Source organism: Micropterus dolomieu, linkage group LG09 (genome assembly GCF_021292245.1).
Source record: "Micropterus dolomieu isolate WLL.071019.BEF.003 ecotype Adirondacks linkage group LG09, ASM2129224v1, whole genome shotgun sequence".
NCBI lineage: Eukaryota > Metazoa > Chordata > Actinopteri > Centrarchiformes > Centrarchidae > Micropterus > Micropterus dolomieu.
In genome coordinates, this window is record NC_060158.1 from 14,373,698 (window position 1) to 14,396,640 (window position 22,943).

At 39.8% G+C, this 22,943-nt stretch overlaps 1 protein-coding gene and 1 long non-coding RNA gene across 3 annotated transcripts in view; one reads left to right on the plus strand and one right to left on the minus strand.

The window, feature by feature from the left end:
• Positions 1-3,033: 3,033 nt before the first annotated feature.
• LOC123976924 lies at positions 3,034-15,843 on the minus strand. Its single transcript, XR_006826459.1, has 3 exons — positions 15,448-15,843; positions 13,608-13,678; positions 3,034-3,299 (listed from the first exon to the last, which is right to left on the minus strand). It is a non-coding gene; the product is annotated as an uncharacterized LOC123976924 (long non-coding RNA).
• Positions 15,479-22,943, plus strand: part of tshz1 (teashirt zinc finger homeobox 1) — a 30,759-nt gene continuing 23,294 nt past the window's right edge. The window contains exons 1-2 of one of the 2 annotated variants that reach the window (XM_046059327.1): positions 15,479-15,611; positions 17,170-17,824. In XM_046059327.1, coding sequence (XP_045915283.1) covers positions 17,785-17,824 — 40 coding nt within the window. In that variant the 5' untranslated portion in view covers positions 15,479-15,611; positions 17,170-17,784. Of the gene's footprint in view, positions 15,612-16,758; positions 17,014-17,169; positions 17,825-22,943 lie in introns of those variants that run through there. The other variant, XM_046059326.1, reaches the window with a different exon arrangement.

Consider the following 22,943-nt stretch of genomic DNA (forward strand, 5'->3'; position numbering starts at 1 on the left):
ATAAAATTGTTGTAAGAAAAATGATGAGACAAAGCAAAGTGAGGTTAAGATATGACAAAGTGCCCCAGAAACCAATTATCACAAGAAATGGACCAAAATGATTGCACATTCTTATGCATGCAGAGGATGCCATGCAGGTTTAAATTAACTCCATCAGTAAACCAGATGATTACATTCAGTAAACCACCACAATGTGAAGAGGGCTTTGAGCAAATAGGCAGCTTCTCTGTGCACTCACATTTTGTATTCTACATTTGAATGCAAATAAATTAAATCTGCAGGTACAGATTTGTAAGACTGGCGAGTGAGGAATGTCTGCTTCATGCACTGAATAGATTTTTCACAATGACCTTCTTTTAAACAGTTTTTGTATTATTTAAATGTTCTCATATTGGTCCCACTGGGAAAATAATAAACGCTTGACCTGAAAACTTCAACCCTGATGACAGAAACAAGGGAAAGAATCAACTGCTAATACTGTTGTTCACTAATACTGTTACCCCTGGTAAACTTTTAGATGCCATTCATAACAGATGAATAGCTGTTGATAAGATATGACAACATTTGCATCATTTGCTTCTCGTAATTTTCTGAAATATTTCCTTAGAATGTGGTTTACCTCCTCCTGTATCTGTCATTTAATCTGTTTTGGAGTCAAAGTTGAACTTTGAACCTTATTGCACGATGATATTGGTGATTCCCTCAGTTTTACATTCTCCAAGACCAAAGGACTATCACCATTTAAGAATGAGGAAAATGTTGAGGATATATGGCTCAGGGATCTCTGCAGAAATTAATTATATAACCTATCGTAGCATACCTCAAAAGTTCACGGTGCATGAAAAACTTAATATGCATGGCCTTCACCTTTACAGGCTCATAAAATTGTAGAGTTGTGCTTCATTTTTTTTACAATATGACAGAGATAATTTATTAAGACCGGCATATGTTAATAGCACTCTACATGGGTGAGACTTTTAAAAAGTTGGGTTTGATGTCCACTCACACAACCACGGAAAGGTCAACAATATTTTTAATATGGCTCTAATGATATTCATGCCACTTTTAAATTGGACTTTGTGGAGAGCAGTGGAATAAGTACTACTGTATTTAGAAAAATCCAGGGGTGAAGATGTAGCTAGTAACCCATTCACTAATCTATTTCTTGGCATTCTATAAAGCTACAAGTCTGTTAGTACAGTAGCGGACTTTGCCAATGTAAGTGTCATATTGATTTGGGCAAGATACTTGTTTTGTTGTAATTTATAAATGTTAGCCAAAATGCCAACACAATATCAAAGTATTACTCCGTGTTTTGTGTGACCTAGAAGCAAGTTAAACATTTCATTAGACATACTGTATATTTAAATGTATGATTTTATTTTCAATTAGTATATTTGTTCAGAGTAAACAAGATCTCTCATACCTCCCTTTTCTATTCGACCTGTCTGTGTGAAAAACAACCTAAACTGAATATGGAAGAAAGGTGAGATGGTCGCTTTTAACAACCCTCTTTATACACACGTATCAGCTGGACTGATGAAGTCAGGGCTGTGCATGTTCTCAGACCAGGGCAGGTCTGGCAGCCCCGCCTATGACTTGATTACGGCACTCTGACAACCCAGCAGCCTGGTAAGGTCAGGCCCTACAGAGTGTCAAAGAGGTGGTATGATGATGTATCTCTCTGATGCCTCTGTTCTTCACCTCTTGACTTTGTTGTTTTTCTCCTTTGCGTCAGTGTCAACTTTTTGCCCATCTGCTGGGGACCTGTCTCCCATTAGAGCTGGACAGTCAAACTGTTAACCGTTTGTGTACTTGGAACATGACAGTAAAAACATTTTACTATTTGTCCAAACATTTGTTATGGATTGTTGAATTCTTCTTTCATTAGATGTCATGTTAGCATGAAATCAAATCACCCACATTAATTTTAGCAGCAGTCGTTTGTTAGGACAAACATTTATCTGTATTATGGAGAAGAAAAAAGTTTCTTAACTTTTTGAAATATTTCCACAAACTGCCCTCATCACTCCATGTTCTTTCCTCACTAAGTGTTGTCTGGGGTCCATAACACTCCATGCCATCTGCTGACCTATAGGCATCATTTAGAAACATGAGACATTGTCCTTTGTGCATAGTTTTCATGAGGTAATCAATAGAATGAATCGTGGTACTTACAGTGATCTTCCAAAGTAGTTAAATGGGATGTTACTTGTCTGACAATCGCACTGAATTGCCATTTCATTTCATTTTAGTTATTATAACCTATTCATTATTTATGAAATGATTCAAAGGAAACAAAGATTTGGACTCTGCTGAAATATAAGCAATCACAGTATACCTTTTCTAACCTGGTATACCCATCCCTTTCTGATCTTTTTTTGTCATGCTTGAGGTTCTCTTTACTCAAATCCCAGGAGAATTGGAGAGTAGAGTTGGATGATTCTGGGACTTCGGAGATGCACAAAATTAAGATTTTCTCTTCAGAGAAATTGATCATAACTTTGTTTCCTGTTAATGACAGAATTCCACTGGATGTGCACTATGGAGGCGAAGCGTATTCGGGGTCAAAGTTCAATTTACTTGGAACTTTGGCTGCAAAACCGTGTGAAAAATAAGGAAAGTGCAGGCCACTATGGCTAAGGCAGCTGCTCTCTCCTTTGGAAATAATGGGCTTGCTCTGCGCAATGTCACACTTGTTCGTTTATTGTGAAAGCCCTGTTATTGTGATGTATCACAGATGCTCATGTGTACGCTATCTTAACCATATAAAATTAACAGTTCTGTCCAAAAGGAAAAACTGCATCTTTTGTTTCACAGTATTTACCATACATCGTCAAGAAACTGTTTGTACTGCACTTCTATTCATTTGTTCATCGTGGCATATACATATAACGGCATCATGTTCATCTCAAGATGGTTATATCATTTTAGAATGGAACAACACACAAACACAAAGCTTTATATTCAGCTGATTTTATGGCTGCACAGTGTTAACATTTTACATACACAGTGTATTTATTAACTCACACACGCTGCATTTTTTATCACAAAAACAAAGCAACCTTTTCTTCTCCAGGATGATTGTAAGTGGCTTGTATGTGACAACAGCCGCTGCGATCCAGATGCCTTTCCCTGAGCCAGTTGTCCTGTGTGCCGTTGCCTCTGTAGACTCGTCTCTTGTCGTTAGCATGTAATAGTGGATATTTCACCTTATAATGTTGCAGACATCGCTGGAGAAGCTGAGGTCAGGGAATCGGCTATTCTTAGTGTGACCTCAGCTGTATTTTCCATCATGTCTGAAAACAAATGGGTATAAATGAACTCAGATCACACAATCAGAGTCTAAACTGGATGGTAAAACTCACATTGGTCAATATCTGTATTTGTTAGATAATTTGATGACACAATAGCATGCAGCTCTGCCGGATTTCTCTCTTTTCCCCCTTGGTGTTGGTGTGTGTCTGCGTCAGCTCCTCTGTATGAACAACAGGGAGAGAGGGAAAGAGGCTTGCGTTGTGTGTGTATGTCATGTTGGGTGTGTGTGTGGGGAGCAGTGCATGTGTCTGTGCTCAGGTGGCAGATACCCTAGGTAAATCATTTCAGATCCATTTATTCAGAAGCCTGTGTGCGGACGACACCTGCACAATGCTGCCAAAGAAGTGCCACAATGTCAGCGACTTCGCTTGCAGCTCTGACCCCAACCCCCCACCCACCCCAGCTGGCGTGTGTGTGAACGTACATGTGTTTGTGTGTAAGCACAAACACACACATATATATGCAGTGTTTTTATGTTTTATAGCTCAGTCAAGTGTCTTATTCAGGGGGAGAAAGAACAGCAGAAGAAGCCTTTCTGTCATGTGAACGGCTATGTTATTGCTGTGTTGCTTTCAATAACTCCTGCTTTAAATCTAGCTTCGTTCCGAGGATGAGAGGCTCATTTAATTACTCTAATGAACAAACTGATGCTAAAAAGGAGGATTCTTTGGTTCTTAGATAGCAAATTAAATTTTAAAACGCCTGGGATAGAATTAATGGTATTTTTAGTCCAGATGAATTTAAATTTTTTGATATGACAGCTGTCTTAATCTGTGTTCAAAATGAGCTTGTTTGCGTGTGTCCTTTGCGCGCTGACAGTCAGTTGTGACAGTTGTAAAGTGTTCTTGAAAAAGCGCCCGGCGTGGACACTCAAGGCAGCCAGACGAAAGATTTGCAGGCTGTGATGTCTGTGTGTCAAATTACTTATCTCACTAAGCATATGCTGGCACTTCAGAATCATATACTTCAAACCAGCAGCCTTCAAAAGCGTCAAAACGGACTTTTCTTATTCAACACATCAGTCATGTAGCCACCAGCAAAATGAGCGAGATGTCATTTGCACTCAACAAAAAGCTTCCGGAGACATTTAAAGACACTCTTGATGACTGTTTCAATTTGGAGAGGCCGTTAATGATATCGTCTCAGCTGCCTTTTGCAGGGTTTTTTTCAAAAGATACAAGTGAACGACAAAGAGTACTTAGATGTGCACTTCAGCTAAAGCTTTGCCAATTATTAATTTGAATCCCGAAGACAATTAGTAAATCACTACAGCACCCATTATCGAGCTGTTGCCCTGGATTTTGGAAGAGCAAGCCAATCTTAGGGTCAATTTAGTCTGCCACTAATGACAAAACATAACTGATGATTCTCTCTATTACACTTTCACTCATGTTCTGTGCCAACAGCAAAGCCTTCTTTTCTGTGATGAGCCTGAAATAAAATTATACAAATAATTGTGACCTAATAATAGAGAAAAACAAGAAACATGTCTTTAACAAACACCCTACAACATATGTGAATATTTCCTCATTCAGTTTTCTTTTGTTTCAACCCCTCTTTATCTCACATACACAGACACACACATACACTGGCATGTGGATGCCAGTACTTTAGCTTCGAGCACATATCCCACTTGGTTTGTACTGTTCCAAGTGTTAGAGAGGGTTAAAATATTTCATTGCACTAATTGGCCAGTGTCATTCCTGACTTTTGGATAAACAGCAGAAACGAGAGAAAGCTGAGACAAATGATGGCTAATTAAACGTGCGTGTGTGTGTGTGTTGCAAAGACAGAAACCATCTGACAAAAAAAATGGAGTGACGAAACACCCAGCTTGACAAAAGCAACAACTACTTCTTGCAATGGAAAACTTACCACAAAGAGGGGAAAATTTCTACTTTATGCTTTCTTTGAAATCCTGAACTTCTCTAATTGGGTTTCATTCAGCGCTGACTGAGAGGGGAAGGGAAACAATGATTGGACACGTATTACTTAGACTATTTTGGCAGAAGCAAGCAGTTTTAAGCTTGAACTAGAGGTGTTTTATCTAGGTTAGGAGTTTTCTTTTTTGTAATTTCCTATATTGACTGAGAATTTTCATTAAAAAGGAGGCAAAGGTTTATAAATAAATCTTTCTCCCCAGTTATCCCTGGCCCTCACTACTGCAAGTGATCTGATAAAACAAAACTCAGATAAGGAAAAACTCATCTTAAAGGAACAAGAAAAAGGAAGATAGAGAGAAAGTAAGGGAAGCAAACTCTTAAAATGAGCTGAGGCATGTCTGAACTCCGACCCACAGGGGACATTTGTTTTCAGAGGTAGCGTGTTGGCCCACCGCATCATCCCCAGGGAGATATCTTCCTCACCATTTCTCTGCAACTCTGCAGCATCGTTTCACCTCGTGTTACAGCCTCTCTCGCAGTCTGACTGACTCATACATGTGGACATGCACACACACAAACCCGCACACACACACACACATATGCTCACATACAATCCTTCAAACCCTCGCCCAACCCCCACCTCGCCTTTCCCACATTTGACCACTTGTCAAGGGATGTTTATGGGCCATTGTTTGCAGTGCTGATGATCATTGTCACCGGTTGATTCCATTACCCATAGCCCTCTGATGGATGGGGCCTACCCTGACGTCCACTGATATGGGTGTCCTTGACCACTGGGGCAGACGCAATGAACAAAGGGGACAGTGGGGTGGAAAGTTGGATCTTCTATTTTTTATTGTTTATCATTCAGTAGAAACAATGAATCGTACTCTTCAAATCATTTTAAGGTGCTCGATTTGTAGGAGGGAAATGTGGGCAAAATAAAATGTGAATTGGTGTGTATGTTTTTCCAACAATTAGGTGACTAATTTATATATTTGATTGATTTATTACTAGTTAAAAAGGAACATTGGTTTACAGTGTGGGCATGAAATCAACAACATACACAGGAAAAACAATCAAAGACATCATCCACACAAGTCGTCCAAATGAAATGACAAAACGCGCCTTTAGAAGCGTTGACTGATCTGATGCACCTATGAGCAGGACGACATAATTTGTTTGTGCCTTCCATTGCCATTATAAGTCACCGTGGAAAAGTAAATCAGTTTTATGATGTGACAACACTATGTTTACGGTTTGGTTAGGTTAAGGAACAATAACAACTTGGTTAGGGATCTTGTTAGGGAACCCACATTAGGTTTCAGTAATAACCATGTGGGTAAGGTAATGATCATGGTCATGCTTAAAAGAAACCAACGTTGACTGGCATTAGGAAAAGGTATTAAAGTCTGACTTAATCTTGCTTAATAATAACGTCACCTGACCTCCTTCTTTGCTCCCAATGTGATCATCAACATGTTGTTTTGGGGAACTTGCTAAAACAACAACGATTTTGTGTTTTTTCTTGCAAGGACAGTTTCCACTGGCAGACACCCAACACCAGTGACAGTTTATATATTATCATACCATACAGGCAGAAGGAAAACAGTACAGTCAACAGTACAAGATACTGCCCAGCATTCATCTGCAGTGTTTCGTCAAGTAACAGAGTTCAACATAAGATAACTAATGTTAGCATAAGTGCTAAAGGTGCAATACAGCAAGAACAATACACATTATAATGGAGCACCAAAACTTCTGATATATCATGGTGCTTAATTCATTCCCATTTCCTAAATTAAATGGCATTTTTGTTGGGGTGTATTTGTATACCTGTGGTGTTTTTTTTTTTTATCATCCCCTATGATCTAAGAAGTGGGGTGGCCTACAAAAGGGCTCCTAATCTCAACTGAAGCTAAAGAAGTTGCAATTACGTACCCTCCCGACACTAACGATGCTCTTTTTAGTCTTTTGCTTATGTAATCTTGAAGCAACATCAAAGTGTATTTGAGAAGTTGTTTCCATCAGCTTTTATTGTCAATTCTTTCACCTCAGCTAAAGCATAAAAACTGTAAAAGTAAAAATGTGCATAAAATACATTTGTACATACATACACGTAACCCAATTAACACGAATACCCAGACTGATGTTTAAGACAACACTAGCTTATATTAGTTGTTTGATAGTTAATGTACAGGATGTGAGGTAGCCTACAAGATTAACAAGAAAATCTAATCAGAAAAGCAGTGAGTTTAAAGAACTCTCTAATGCAATGTATTAATTGATGCTTTTCCTTCAAACACATCACTTCAGACACACCACTTTGCATTCACTCTATTGATAAGAGAGACGAGTAATTTCAGAGTGGGATGTGTAATCATGCTCTGTTAATTGATTTTTACATATTTTGATTATGACCTTGATTCATAAGATGTAATTTAAAGAGTTAACATGATAGCTGCAACAGTTTGTGTTGCTTTCCTTTGGTCCTTAATCACATTATTACAGTGCATGTAAACACACCTAGGGGATGTCTATAGTCCGGCCTCCTGCAGTGCTCATGTGTCACAACATTATAGAACATTTCTCCACCACCTTATTGAATTAGTGCTCCCACCTAACTAATACAGATGAGCTTGAAGTGAAGGAACCATTTGGAAGTCACACATCACAAGCAGACATCTGCAATTACTGATGGGAGAAGATGGGCTTGGATTTAACCAGGCCGAGGCCATGATGTAGAGTCATTGAAGGATTGGCCGTGGTGTTGGGTGACGGGGGAGGAAGCAGTGTTGATAGCTAAAACATTTACAGCGGCTCTAGCCATCATCATTTTTCACAGAGCCGGGTTGTCATTGATCAGGATGGTATCTGACTGAGGGGAACGTGTAGTTAAAGGCACATGTTTAACAAGCTTCTCCAGCATTTCCCAAAAATGGTCACATAAAGACTTTCCATTATTATTCTGAACAAAGATGGAGTTGTTTTCTATCCCTCAGATCTGTCTTTTGTCAACCCATCCTCACCGGGCCGATTACTTTCCTTATAGATATTTCCCTGGATCAGACAAAATATTCTTTTCAGATCGAAATGAGGCAAGATGCTGCTCTTTGTGCTAGAAATTAGCCCCATTTTGCTAAAGTGTCTAAATTAAAGTTGAGCTAAATCATTTCTATAACTATCAAATGGACAGTTTTGCCTTCGTTCCTTTTAAAGACAACGCCAACATGCAAAAAAAGCAGGAAAACCTCACCTCCAATAAAACTAACATTAATGGCATTGCAATATGCAAAGCTATGCTAATTTTATGCATACTGTCAACCTACATAGTGGCCGTTCTTCGTTCATTTCAAACGATATGACTGCAATTAGACGACAATTGATTGAAATCATTTGCGTTTTATGATTCTCTTACTTTTGAGAGCTGACAGGGTGTTGTACATTTCAGTGACAGTATATTTTCACTGCACGGGGAGATTAACTGATTTTATTGACCCTGATGCAAACCAACGGGTGTTACATTTCAAACAAACTACTCACTACCTAGGTGATTTGCATGTGGTGTGTCATTTACCATATTCCCTGATTACCTAATGATTTATACTTTAATAGAATGCACAGGGGCCTATCAAAGCAATATGCGTACCATACCTTTACAGTGACTTAACATGCCAGAGACAGAGAAAAATTGAAATGATAGTTTAAGGACGACGGGGAAAAGAGAAGTCTTATCAGTTAAGACTTGCTTTGTATGTAGGATTTTTTTCTCCCTGCTCTCCTTGGAAGGCAGGGGTGCAGTTGATGAATTCTTAAGTAGATCTCGCTGATAATTGTATTTCATAACTGTCATACGGAGAGGGACTGTCCGCTGAGAAGCTATTTGTGTCACTGCATCTCTCTCCCTCTCTGCCTCTCCCTCTCTCTCTGCAGCCTCTTCAATAAAACTCAAATCACGACAGAGATTGTTAAGTCTACCTCCAAGATTATTAAATCCAAATGGAGAATTTATGGGTGACACTTCATAACAATTAATCTGAGATGCTTGATTAATAAAGTTCGCTCACCCCCCTTCCCCCTCTCTCTCGTTCATTCTCTTCACCCTCCCCATCACTAAAGTTGTCCTGTTTGAGTGGGATGAAGGAGGAAGGGAACAGACATACGAGTGGCAGGATGGTTGTCAGGGACGACATGAGTGTCATTCTTTTTGATTAATGGAGCATTGTGACCCCGCCCCTAACCCTCCTTCTTTCCCAGCATGCCCACTCTCACCTCTGCATTCCCCCACCCCCCTATAACAGGTAAAAATAGAAGTGGGCCAAGTTATGCTCTCCAGTTAACTAGACATCATCTGAGTATAGATGTGAGGAAAGAATGAAATGGAATGATGAAAAGGAAGAAAGAAATGTGGAACAAATGAAGCAGACAAATTGGAAGAAAGGAATAGAAAGAAAGATGGAAAGAAGATAAGCAAAAGGTGAAGAAAGAGCAAGCGAAAGAAAAGAAAGGATATATTATTGAAAGGGAAAAGTAAAAAGACGAAGCAGAAAGACAGATTTTTCGAGAATGTCACCTACCTAACCTTGTCACCATGTTAAGTCAGCTGTGATTAATTAGTTGAGTGAGACTGAGCAATTAGGTCAGGAGTTTGGGTGTGTATGGGTACAAATGTATGTTTGCGTGTGTCTGTGTGTGTTCATGCAAAATAATTTTTTTTTTATCAAGATCCATTTCATTAACAAAAAACAGCATATACAACATATGAAACAAATATGTTTAAATGTTTTGCTTCCCATCCTTACAAGAACAATATCAATTCTGCCAGACAAGAATATTTTCAGAATTTGAAATTAAAAAATAGGTGAGGCACTGGGTAAAACATGAAAAAGGGACACTAAATGAAGACAGAATATCAACAAAAATTAAACAGATAAATAAAGATGAATGGTACGTTACGAGTCCAGTTTTTCTATTTACAAAAAGGTACAAAATGGCAGAATAGCATTTCAGGAACAAGCCCTTAATGGAATACTGAATCTTTTCTAATTAAATGTAACTCATGACCCCCTTGACCCAATGTCTGTATGCTGGTGGCAGTGGCTCCTTCCACTTAAAACTGAATCATCATTCTCCTAGTAGTGAACATCATATTGGCCTGAGACTCACACATGTGAAACAACCCACGGGGCAACTGCAAACGAGGTAAAATGATTGGTGATTGTTCCAATCATTTTGTTAAAAGTGTTAAAGATGGATTTCCAAACATTGTGTAGCTGGTGTCTGTCTGCATTGGTCACATGTAGGTCCCATATGAGTCTGCTCTAATCTTACACAAGGAAGCCGATGTACATGTCAAATCTGAATTTACAACATAATGCAAATTTATAAAACTGGCATATATTCACAGTTTGTGCTTGGTTTGCAATATAGAAAACCAAGAGGGTTGAAGAGAAGTGTTTTTTTAAAAAGGGCCCTGTGGTGTATTATCGCAGAAATGTGGCTCTAGATTCCTTTTGAAAGAGTTTGAGGATAAGAAACCCTTAGACAAATCCTTGAACCAGTAAAGGCTTACAAAAGATCATATTTAACAATGATGGCTATATATTTTCCTCTTTGCAATTAAAGAGTCCCTCTGTGTAATTTAATGCTTCTTTTCAAGTGTCGGGTCCCCTGAGACTTGGCCTGTAGCTATGCCATCGCTCTTGGTGATTATCATTAATGAATGTCGGCGAGGACCATCCCTCAATGTGACTAGGGAGGAAACACAAGCCCTAATTAAAGGTTCCTATTCATAAATATATGCCTCAAACTGCACGGATCAACATGCGCTGTGCACACAAGTCATTTTAATGTCAGAAAAGCACCTTTTTAAGAGCGTTTTCTCCCTTAATGTACAGCACACCAGCAGCAATGACAGATTTTTCCTGCCAAAGCCCGCAGCAAGGGATCTGTGCAATTTGAGATTCGCAGATTTAAATTTAGGAATAAAGCTGAAGATTAGAAACCACTAATTTGACAAGAGGGCTGATAAGAAAACAGCTCGACTGCTAACTGTAGTCTTACTGTGTAACTAAACATTGTGATACAGTTTTTGCATGTAATCCTCAAGAGACTGTTGTGTGTTTTATCGTGAAAAGGTTATAGGAAGCTCCTTGAGTTGAGAAGCCATACGGTGCATGGAAACGTAGTCCTCCATCTGAGAGATGGAAATATTTACAAAATGAAAATGTTACAGGATGTCACAAAGGCAGAAAATAATCCTCATTGCTTGTGTTCTCTCATAAAAAGTAATTTTAATAATTTTAATTGCTCCAAATGTAGACTGACAACGGCTCTCATACACGCTAGTGGTTGCACTGTCACATCAGTTTCCCAGACAAAGCTATTGGTAATTGTTATGTGAAGAAGATCATGTTAACATTGAGGATAATATTGAGTCTGTCTGAATGTTTTTTTTTTTTTGTTAGTTTTTTGTTTTTTTACTAAGGCTCAAAGAGTCTTGACGGAAAAAAGAAGCTCGGTGAGACAAACATTTGGCTCCTTCTCTCTCCTCCTTAATGGCTGGAAAATGCTAATTGGAGTGCACGTGTCAAAGAAAACAAAAGGCAAGGGTGGAGGAGAGGGAAGGAGTGTGCATGTCAGAGAGGCTGGTATTTTGAAACGTGAAATATGTCACTTTATTTAGCCGAGTTGGATTTTTTAGCAAGGTTGTTCCAAGATGCAGGAAATCTCAGATAAAGCTTTGCCTGTGGTGGCATGTAATGTAGCTCATGTTTAAAAGGAAAAAAAATCCTGAAGAAATGCTTTCGGATACTCTGTGTATATTCTGCTGAACAATTATTTCACAGTTCATGTAAACAAGCTGAAGTTGCTTTCTCTCCTCTTTCGTGTTGGTATGAAATACCACCTTGAATCCCCTGCGAGACTTGAATCCTTTAATAAACTTGCATCTGTCACCACTGCGCAGCGTTTCATCACATTCTTCGTCCAAACTGACAGAATCAAAAAAGCTCAGGTGGGGATTACAAACCTTTAATTGCATTGTCAAAACTACAGCAACACATTAATTTTTTTAAGTCTACACATTAAACAAGTCGCGGAAAAGTAAATCTCTATAAAATATCAACCCCCACCACCCCCTCCATACTCATACTTGGCATTTTAATTATGCAGACTTATCTGATAGATGTGGAGATATAGCTCATGTCAAAGTTAGAGCCTCTTCTTTATTAATTTTTATTATATATTCTTATATTCAGCCTGTCAATGAGTGTCTGGAATCTGATAGGACCCATCATTGATTGAAGATTACTCAAGATTATGAAGAGAGGCATTATCATAAGCTGTAAGCCTTCATCATTCCAAATGTTAACTTGTTTGAATGACACAAAGGGAAAAGATTACGCTCTATTTCAGTCCACAAGGGATAAGTTTTGAAGTCCGGCACTGTGGCAGATCTCGACAAAATAGCTGTAAAATAGCTCAGGTGGTTAGCCACTGGCCAAAATCTGCAACACAGCATTCATTATTTATGAATAATAAGAGGTCGGAACTAAGATCTTGGTTATGCCGCTGTGATTTTGGTCAGTATACTTTGCCATAAAAGCATGGTAATACAGAATATATCCTTAAAAGAAACTGAAATGCCTCAATTGTACCAAATTAATGCATTATAATTATATAGTAATCAGAATCAGAAGGAGCTATATTGCCAAGTAGTGTTTTACACATACGAGGAATTTGTTGTGGTGATAAGGTGCTACACGTAGACAATCATACAGTCGACATAAATAAATAATCTGTATACTTTGTCATACTTCTCTTTACTGTTTTCTTTTAGCTTGTCTACTGATGTCAAAAGAAAATGGCAAATGAATTATATCATGCTACAGTGTGTGGCTGCGACACGCGTTTTATATAATTAGCAGTGTAGAATCAGTTCTGTATCAGAAAGGGGATCATGTGATGCTCTCTGAGGCAGTGATGATAATGATAAAGAGAGAAGAAGGAGAAAGAAACGAGACTAAGGTAACACTAATAGTCGTTCTGGACATTTTCAAAGCTGCATATTTTTTGTGTTGCATGTTTGACTGGTAACACACCCTGACCTATGTAAGGACTTCAACACACAAACCTCAAGGCATGACTTTGGTTTTATTTATTTATTTATTTATTTATTTGTTAACTGCTCATTAGATTTTAAGAATTGTTAGATGGCATAAAAGGTCAGAATGAAAATACAGCCTATTAAGAATTGTAATGCGGTTCATGTGAAAATGTGTTTTACAACTGATAAACATACATGTTAAGTTTATCAGCTGTTATATGCTATTACTAAATGTAAATTTGTCTGTTTTTGTTATGATTTGGTCATATGAGATTGAGAGTATGAACAAGAGCCCTCACCTGATTTGACACCCTGCAGTACGATCCAGTGGATAGTTTAAACAGCTTCACTTTAGATGGTCATGTCAGACCTAGAAAGAAAAAAAAAAAAAGGGACAAAGGAAAGAAGAGAGTAATGTATGTAAATAAACGTGACGACTACATGGATGTTCTCACCCGCTCTGAGGGAGTGTCATCATGCAGAAGAGAAGGAAACAGGACGACATGTCATCACACTGTCACTGTGCCACAGTTTGTGGAAGAGCAGCTTCATATATACAAGTTGGGGGTGGTGGGGAAACAACTGTTTGTGTGTTCGGCTTTTGTCATACATGCACATGGACACAGGCGGCTGCGTCGTGGGTAGTGTAACTACTGTAGCAAGCAATTTATATCATAATGTCCTGATCAAATGTGGCTGGGAGTTGGAAAAATACGTACATATTTGAAGTCACTGTACATTAAACACACCGTATATATATTTACAAAATAAGAGCCCACTTGTTAGGGTTAGGGTCATGCCATCTTAAGAGATGAGGGACAAAGAAGAAAAGAGGAAAGAAAGGCAGTGAATGAACATAAGCAAGATGCTGCAGAAGAAAGAGAAAGACGTTAAAGAAATGTACTATAAAGACCGAAAATAGTTTCAAACGTTGTTATTTTAAAATGAAAATGTGAGCGTGCTCTCATTCTTAATAATCCTGTGCAGATATTTCAAAGCAGAGTTGGTTACTACCCCTGCCTTTTGAACCACATGTCCCCCCCTGCTGGCCCAGGATCAGATCCTGTACAAGCTTCCCTGCCCCCTAAAAACCTAAAACCTTTAGACCAATAGAGGATGCTTTCCTCACTAAATGCCCAAAAAATAAAGGTGACTTCATATAGTCTAGTTTATGTTTTCATGGATTCATGGATTCATTTTATTCTTGATTTTTAGTTACTGACCTTACATTTTCATGAGCACTAAAAGTCGAAAAAAGTTTAAAAGCTAAAAAGTATGATGTAATTTGGATGAATGATCAGACAAGTATCCCTTGATTTTTTCTTATTTTTACATGGTTAATATTGTTCAGTGACACAAAAAAATACCACAAATAAATTGTGTTATAAAAAATGTTAACTTCACTCAGAAGCTGTGAAGCAGTTTACATCTTCATCCATGGTATAATTACAGCCATTTTATGTTTTGGTTTTGTGAATAAGGGTGCTGCAGTAATGATTACCTTTCTAAACACAGTTCTGCACTGTACACAGTCACACTGGATTTACCTCACAGAAAAGCAAATCCAAGCAGTTTACTTAACATTCAACAACAGTATTAACAATTATTGTAAGGGAGCCAGCATTGGCAGGCGTTAAAGGTTAAACCGTGGTTTGCATGAGACAAGTAGTCTGCTGTTTAATAAATAACATATAAAACGCAAACATGATCAGACTGGATAATAAATATACATACGTTTTAAATTTGTACAAAGTATCTCAAAGATAAGGAACATTTTTTGAGAGCTGCAGCAGCTCACCTGTCCGTCCGTCCGTCCGCAGACTTTGGGATGGAAACATTAATGACGTAAGTCTGCTCCATCAATCAGCGCGCAGGCCGCTTTGACAGACAGGGATAGACAGATGTTTTAGGGCGGTACTTGGTATTTATTTTATTACATAATAGGCGACCTCGGGCACCTTCTCTACGCACATTATCGGTTGTTGCAGACAGGCAGTGGCTCAAAAATACCGAGCGAAAAAACTAGATGGCAGACATCTTCTGAGGAGCTGAGCGTGACGAGGAGGAGACAGCGGGGTTTTTTTTTTATTACCTGTTCACTGTGGAAACGTGAGGTGAGGGGTAAATTCAGAAACTCACCAGAATTTGTTAAACCAGGACTGACTGGACGGTTTGCAGAAAGTTTGTAATCCAGTTCCTTGTAAATGATCCGGTCGTAGCCAGAGCTGGAGCCGGTGTAGAGCTGGGTGGATATTGTCCTAAAGTCCTGGCTGGCCGCAGAAGGAAGAAGAGCGCAGTCTGAAGTGAGCCAGTTCTCATTTCATCCAAGTTCTGTTGTGATTATCACCGCACACTCTATCACCAAGTAGTAAAAACAAACTTCAGACCTTTTCCCCCCACTCTCTTCTTCACTATCCTCTCCTGAAGATGCTGCAGTAAACGGGTGTATTATGCGGTCTCACTTCAGAAAACATTAGCCTAGTTGTGTGCCCTTTATAAACACTTTATGTTGGATAATAGTTAGGACGGAGTGTATGCTATTAATGGAGCCTCTTGTGGATTCAGAGCCCCTCCCCTTCACCAGAAGCCTCACTAAAAAGGTGTAACGAATCGATCCGCAGCCTCCTTTGTCCCAGTAAAGAGGTCACAGAAAATACCCACATTTTTAGCAAACTTTGAAACAGAGCAAAGAGCTGATCTGCCCTGCACACTTAAGACTGTTTGAACAAGTGAAACTCCTTATTTTTCTTAAATGTTGCGCAGGAGTGAGAACACAATCAGCAGGGAGTTTTAAAAAAAGCCAGATTTATTCAAGAAAAATACAACTTAACTTTATGTAATTTTAAGCGCCACTGTTTATATGAATCATTAGTGATTGATGTTTCAGGGTATAATCCCAATAATCAGTCAAGCCTGATTTTGCTGTGCTTGTACTAAGATTATCCTCCTGGCATAAGGATCAACAAAGTCTATTTTTACAATTTTATATGGAGATCTCTCTTTTTTATGCATTTCTTTCTATATTTTGTTTGAAAATTAAATGGAAGGATTAGATCGTTTTATTGCCGATGAAAAATATGATTGCAATCCTCACCTAATAGGCTACGACACTTTTACTGACTTGACTGTGAAATACTGCTGCAGCAACTATTAAACCCAATCTCATTTAGATTTTTACAAATCTCCCTCACATACGCGTAGGCGGCGCGTCAACTTTTTGAGGCACCTCTCATTCTGCTGTTATAGTGCAAGTTTACAAATCGGCCACTCGTACACGCGAATCTCCTGTGTATGTGTGTGTGTGTGTATGTGTGTGTGTGTGTGTGCGGGGACAGAAAGGCGTTGAAATGAAAGCCATCCCAGTGAACAATTAGAGCAGCAGATTGACAGGTGGGCTTTGACTGTCAGGGTGACGCTTGTGGAGGGGTGGAGTAAAGGAGAGGCCGGAAAGGCAGCTGGATGTGTCTGTCTATCAGTGGGAGCTGTCTGAACGCACCGCGCATCACCAATGTGCGCACATTTCACTGCGGAGAATATCCGGGGACGCTCGTTGCGCTCTTTAGAATAAATGATAATAAACAAAAAGCAGGGAGCACTAACCCATGATCTGTGGCTCAGAGGGCGGACCGGCTCGTTGTGTTTTGTGATGAGTTTCTGACAAATTCGTCAAGTGCTCATGTTGCCAATCGGACGGACAGCGTGTATGTGAGTATTTCATTATCCAGTGGGTGTTTTCAGAGAGACGGGGTGTGAGCGAGTTGCTGCGGGGTTTTCTCCGTGCGCATACTTGACTGATTGACACACACCCAGCCCGGCTAACGTGTCACTCTTTCCTCTCTTTCTCCCGATTTCCTCCCAAAGACCGTAGCGGAGGTTGGAGACGCGGAGCTTGCACCTGGACGGACGGACGGACGGAGGGAGAGAGACACTACAGCGCAGTTTGGACTCATCTCCAGCGCCGAGCGAGTTAAAACATAAGACGAGGAGCTCCATTTTCTTTACTTTTCCTGTGAATAGAGGTATGAAATAGTCCAGAGAGGGGGTGTAAACCTATTTTGATGGAAACGCGGAGAGGGGTTCCGGCAGCTGTCCATATCCCTACTCGATAGACTGATATCCGCACGGAGCTTTCCGCCAGTTTTTCACCCACCCAGACTGCGATGAGTTTCTCTGATCGGCAGAAGTTCACGGACGAGCCCCCTTTTGCGTTAAATTATTTGTAATCTACATTTTTCTCGCCGGACATACCGATTATAAAATGATCAGAGACGCATAGAGATTAAACCCCCACTTGCATCGATTTAAAAAAAGACTTCCTGACCCTGCGAGGGATCTACAGTGTAATTCTGTCACCCAGCTGAAGAACTGAGGAAACGCTGCTGGCTTTGATTTCCTCCCGTTGCACCGGTTTCCTCTCCAGCTTGTCCGCTATTTTGATCTCTGCATGAAAAGTCAAGCGGAAAGTCTTGCAGCAGCATGCCGAGGAGAAAGCAGCAAGCACCGCGGCGGTCAGCAGGTAAGCCCCGGCTCTTTAAACAAACAACCCCCCCCCCCCCCATCAGAAACGCACACACTCTTTAGACTATTCTCCGCACAGTCACGACAAACAGCCAGGATTCAGACTCGGTGCGCAGACAAGTTTACAGAGCAGCACACAGGCCTGGCGCAGGACACAATACAAGGACAACAGGACCTCTTACAGACAGCAGACTTCTCTCACTCTCCTCGAGTCACTATGTGCATTCAGTGTGGAGCAAAGCTAATGTCAGGTTAATTCTGCCTTTATGCACGCTTTTACAACATCTCAACAGCCCATAATAAGTTTATTTCTGCTAATCTAAGGCATGTTGGGCTGGCAACAGTAGGCTGTGTTTCGTTTACGCAGCCATGCTTCGGTGCCAAATCTGTCTCAGCTGCACTTCAGTTTCAACGCTTTAAAAGCAGATCCTCCACTAGGTTGCCAGCACCCAAGTTCTCCAAACAAAGCTCATCTTATCTCATTTTTACAGGCTAGCGTGTTTGATGTGTTGCTGCCAGTAACAAAAAAAAGAAAGCAGAGAGAGAGAAAGAAAAGTGTCATATTTTCGGCTTTTTTCCAGTTCTGGGATTGCCATCCTTGATTTGATGCTTGATTGATCGCCTGTCGTGCGACTGCCTTTGATCTATTCATTCCTGATAAACATCAGTAAATCATTTACCATAGAGACACGCATGCGCCGGCAGCTGGACTCGCTCAAAGGATAACTTTTGCCCCCGCCGAGGAGCAAAGAAAAGACAAATTGAAAGAAAAGTTCTCAAGCGGGATAAATACTTTGCGATTAATACCCACAGGGGGAGGGAGCGGGGGAGGAGGGGTGCTGGGGCGTAGCGAGATTACAGAGAAGCATCTCATACAGGGAAGAGGGAAGTGTTGTACGTCCTAAAGGCTGCCCCAAATCCAACACCAAATGTATAGAGGAGTCATATATGAGGAGAGAAAGTTTGTAGAATCACTTTTGGGAGCACAAAATTGCTCTGTAAATCACCATAGAAATAATGACACCACATGATAATAAAAATCCAGAACTTGCTAATAACTAACTTCCTGTTAACCTATTAATTAGTAACCTTTTAAATGAAAAAGTAAAGGATGTAAATTAAAGTACTTATGTGTGTTTCAGTTGAGTGGCATACATGTTAAAAGTTGATGTTTTTGATTAGTTTTTGTCATAGAAAGGACCTCAGCAAAAGTAAAAAATTACATATTTTCATAGAAATTCAATGCCTCAATTTCCACTTCAGCACTGGACATATTGCCTTTTGACAGTCGTGCCTACATGTTGTCATTAAGTTGACCAGACATGAACTGTTCTGAGAGAGAATCGCATGTTTGCCTGAATCCATTTGATGTCCCTGGTAGATGCGTGTGTGTGTGTGTGTGTGTGTGTGTGTGTGTGTGTGTGTGCGTGTGTGTGTGTGATTGACATGCATTTTCAAAGGAGGGGGGGGGGGGGGGGGGGCAGAAGAGTCTTTGAAGTTGGTGCAGTAATGACCAAAGCCGAATAAAACAGCTGTAGAATGTTAAGCAGGCGGTGGAAATGTGAGGTTAAGCAGACTTAATCAAGGTTGTGACAGAAAGACTTTGAACTCGGTGGGGCTGTAATTTCTAATTGACGCAAGGCTTTAGTGATGGATAGAGAGAAATGTGTTTGAAGAGTGAGCCTGCTCAGTGAAAATGAATAGTGTCGGTTTATGCCGCTGCCACAAATAGTGGTGAAATCCACAAAACAGGGCACAAAGAAGGTGTTGGTTTTCCTGTTTTCCAGCCTCTTCTGTTCAGTCAGCTAGCTCTGAAGTGGCCCCATTCCGGCTCAGCTTTTGAATATTGATTTAATTGTCTGTTTTTGTGACAGACACATACATCACAGGCAGTAATGGTCAATCCCAACTTGGCAGGCTTTGTCTCTGCATTATTTCCAGTGTGTGACATATGGTCAATCCAAAAACTTCTCTACTAATGTGTGTGTGTGTGTGTGTGGGACTGCTTCTTCTATGAAATGGTGTACACACCTATAAACGGAGGCTATTTTTACAATGCATTAGCAGATATTTCCACAACCTCGAGTTGTCACTTTGGAGTTGCACTAAAACAAAATGTTGCATACGCTCCTCAGAGAGAGAGAGAGAGAGACAGGCTTCAATGCCTCTTTGTATGCCATTTCAAATGGGCTCTGTTTCATCAGTCACAGTGATGATTTTAGACCCTGTAATGGCGCTGTACCCTATCTAGTTTATGGCCAGTGACAATACATCAGTGTTCTTTCATTTGGAACCGCATTACTGCATCTGTTAGTTTTGGCAGTTGAGTTCAGTGCAGTGCAATTTGAGCAGCACAGACTTGCTGCAGTCATTTGTCGTCATTTTCAGGGAGTTTTTTTTGTCTTTTCTCACTGAAGTGCAGTTGTGTAGAGGCATTTCTCAAAGGACCTCAAGTAATTAATGAAAGGCAAACAATGCTGTAATATAAATTAATTATTATGAGAATGGAAATGTAGGAGGGGACTGGTACTCTGAACTTGTTTTGTTTCTCTCTTTTGGTTTTTGAATTTTATGTTTAACTAGACAACAGCAAAGTGCAACGCTAATGTTATTGTGCTAGTGTTGCCTTTGATTATGTGCAGTCAAGGTCGGTGCTGAAACAATTAGTCAATTGACACAACATTAATCACCAACCATTTTGATTATCAATTCATCATTTGCATCATTTATTATGTAGAAAATGCACAACATTTTAGTTTTAGTTTATAACTATCTGTTGTAATATCATTATAAATGTTGTATTTTTTGTTTGTTAACAAGGAGTCACCTTGGGATGTGGGAAAGTTTTATACAGTAGTCGATTAATCAAAGGGAATCGTTGGTTGCATTTGAAGTGCTGGTATAAGTGGACTTTATATCTAGAGAAAAGGACACAATAAAGAGTTTGATAGTAACTGCGCTAATCAGCATCTTATAAAACTGCATGATATCAGTACCATGATATTTTTTATATATGGCACATATTATACACATTACAGCTAGATAACTTGTGATTAGTTTAATTAGTAGATGTGAGATATTGTATATAAGATATACAAAGCAGCCATTATTCTGTATTTGCCTTATTACGGGGTCATAGTTTTGATTGCTGTTGGAAAATTAATGGTATTGCTCAACGTCTAGTCTTGCTTTTAGTTTGCCAGCCACAATATCTTAAATCAAACACTGTCACTCTAAATAATGAATCTGTCAGCTAATCATTCAACATGTCAGTGTGACACTGTGTTAAATTTATTCCGCAGGAGTTAAAAAGGTCAAGCTGCAAAAATAATATTTTTTCTTTTTACCCGTCCTGACAAAAAATATTTAGTTTTACTGACTGAGACAGAGGAAGAGGCGGAGCAAAGTGTGGATGACCAATCCACAGTGGGATGGACCAGGATACAAGTGTATGGGATTAACATCTTTATACTGTTCTTAGGTTGAATTAGGAAGGGAATCTGAAATCCATGCAGTTTCCCTTTCACTCTTAGATGTTAAAGTTTAGAAATATTTGATCCTGTGCTGGATTCTCATCTCCACTGACAGCAGGGAGAGCAGTTTCTGGACTGACAGAATTAGTGCAGGATCATGAAGGGAGAAAAAGTGACATGCTGTGATACTGTCAAACATGACCATGTGGAAATGTGTTCCTTCATGGCCGAAGACGGTAATTAGTTTGCCTTTGTCTGCTCTCTTTATAGAAATGTTAGGCAACTGGCTGGGTTTGGCCACTCTCACACTGACGCCACTAATTAAAAAGTTTAGCGCTCTAAACATAAAGTATTCAGATTACAGTGAGAGGCTGTGGATGCTGTTAATTTCTTTAATATGTGTGATTCAGTGTCTCCAATAAACGAACTTCAGTGCTACGTTTTAATGATCTCTCTGTATAGCTGAGCTCAGCACATGTTTAATTAAAGCACTCTGCAACACATCCAGATTGAAGCCACAATGAGGTACACACTGATTGAACAGGATGCACAGAGAGCGGCTCGCCTTGTGAGCTCCTCCACTGACATCAGTTTCTCTTAAACACATGCCCCTTTACTGCCGCTATCGCCACCTCAATGCAAAAGGAGTCTCTTAATTATGACTTGAGGGTGGGCGGGTGGGGAGAAGTTGAGTTTCCCTTCTTCCCGACGGCATCGTTAGCCGTGGTTCCTAATTATCCAGGTAGCTGACGGATCAGTGACAGGGCCCCACCGATTAATGCTTACAAATTCAGCAAGGTGTCAAGTCTGCAAGCTGCCTTGATATAATCAACTCGGTGTTAGCCACTTCCCATATACCCATCCCTAGTTGTTCCAGTGTAAACTCATCAGCAGAGGTTGCAAACAGTGTGAGGTGTGAAAATGTGATGGCAGCACCATGCTGGACACAACTGAAACCTAAGAACAAGGTTATGAATGGTTGCAGTCTCAAGCTTGAATGTACACTTATGCTTAGTACATGAACTGTAAATAGTCATACAGTATTTGCAATTCAGGTAGTTTTTAATAGTTAAAGAATAGGTGTAGCTGAATATATATTCCACTGAATGTGAAAGATTTTCTTAATACCTTTCCTTTATACTTTATACCTCTGATCTTTCTGCTAACAGCTTTTGGTTTGTTTGACAGAACAGGAACAAAATTCTAAGCCGAGCGACATTAATATATTTTGTTGTTGTTACTTTGCATTGTATTTCCTCTGCAGAAATTTAGCTCACGGCGCCTGTCAACTAAGAAGCCAACACCTTGGAAACTTGTGTTGGTTTTATCGGGATGCTTCTGATAAAGTATTTAATGACATTTGTCAGAAGTTGAAGCTTCGCTGTGAGGGGAAAAAAATTATGCTATTTGAAGTGAAAAGTCTGTAGATGAGAACAGAGCACGCCGTTGTGTTTGTGTGTGTGTGTGTGTGTGAGTCTGAATCACTGAGCAAGACGAGAGGTTGGTGCAACTCGGCGGGCGCATGCGTGCGCGTGTGTGTGTGAATGTGAAATATTCCGATCCTGTGATAAGGCAGTATATGTAAAGTGTCATTAACAGGTGACATTGACTGAAGGAGTCGGTGGATATATTTGCTATCCCACA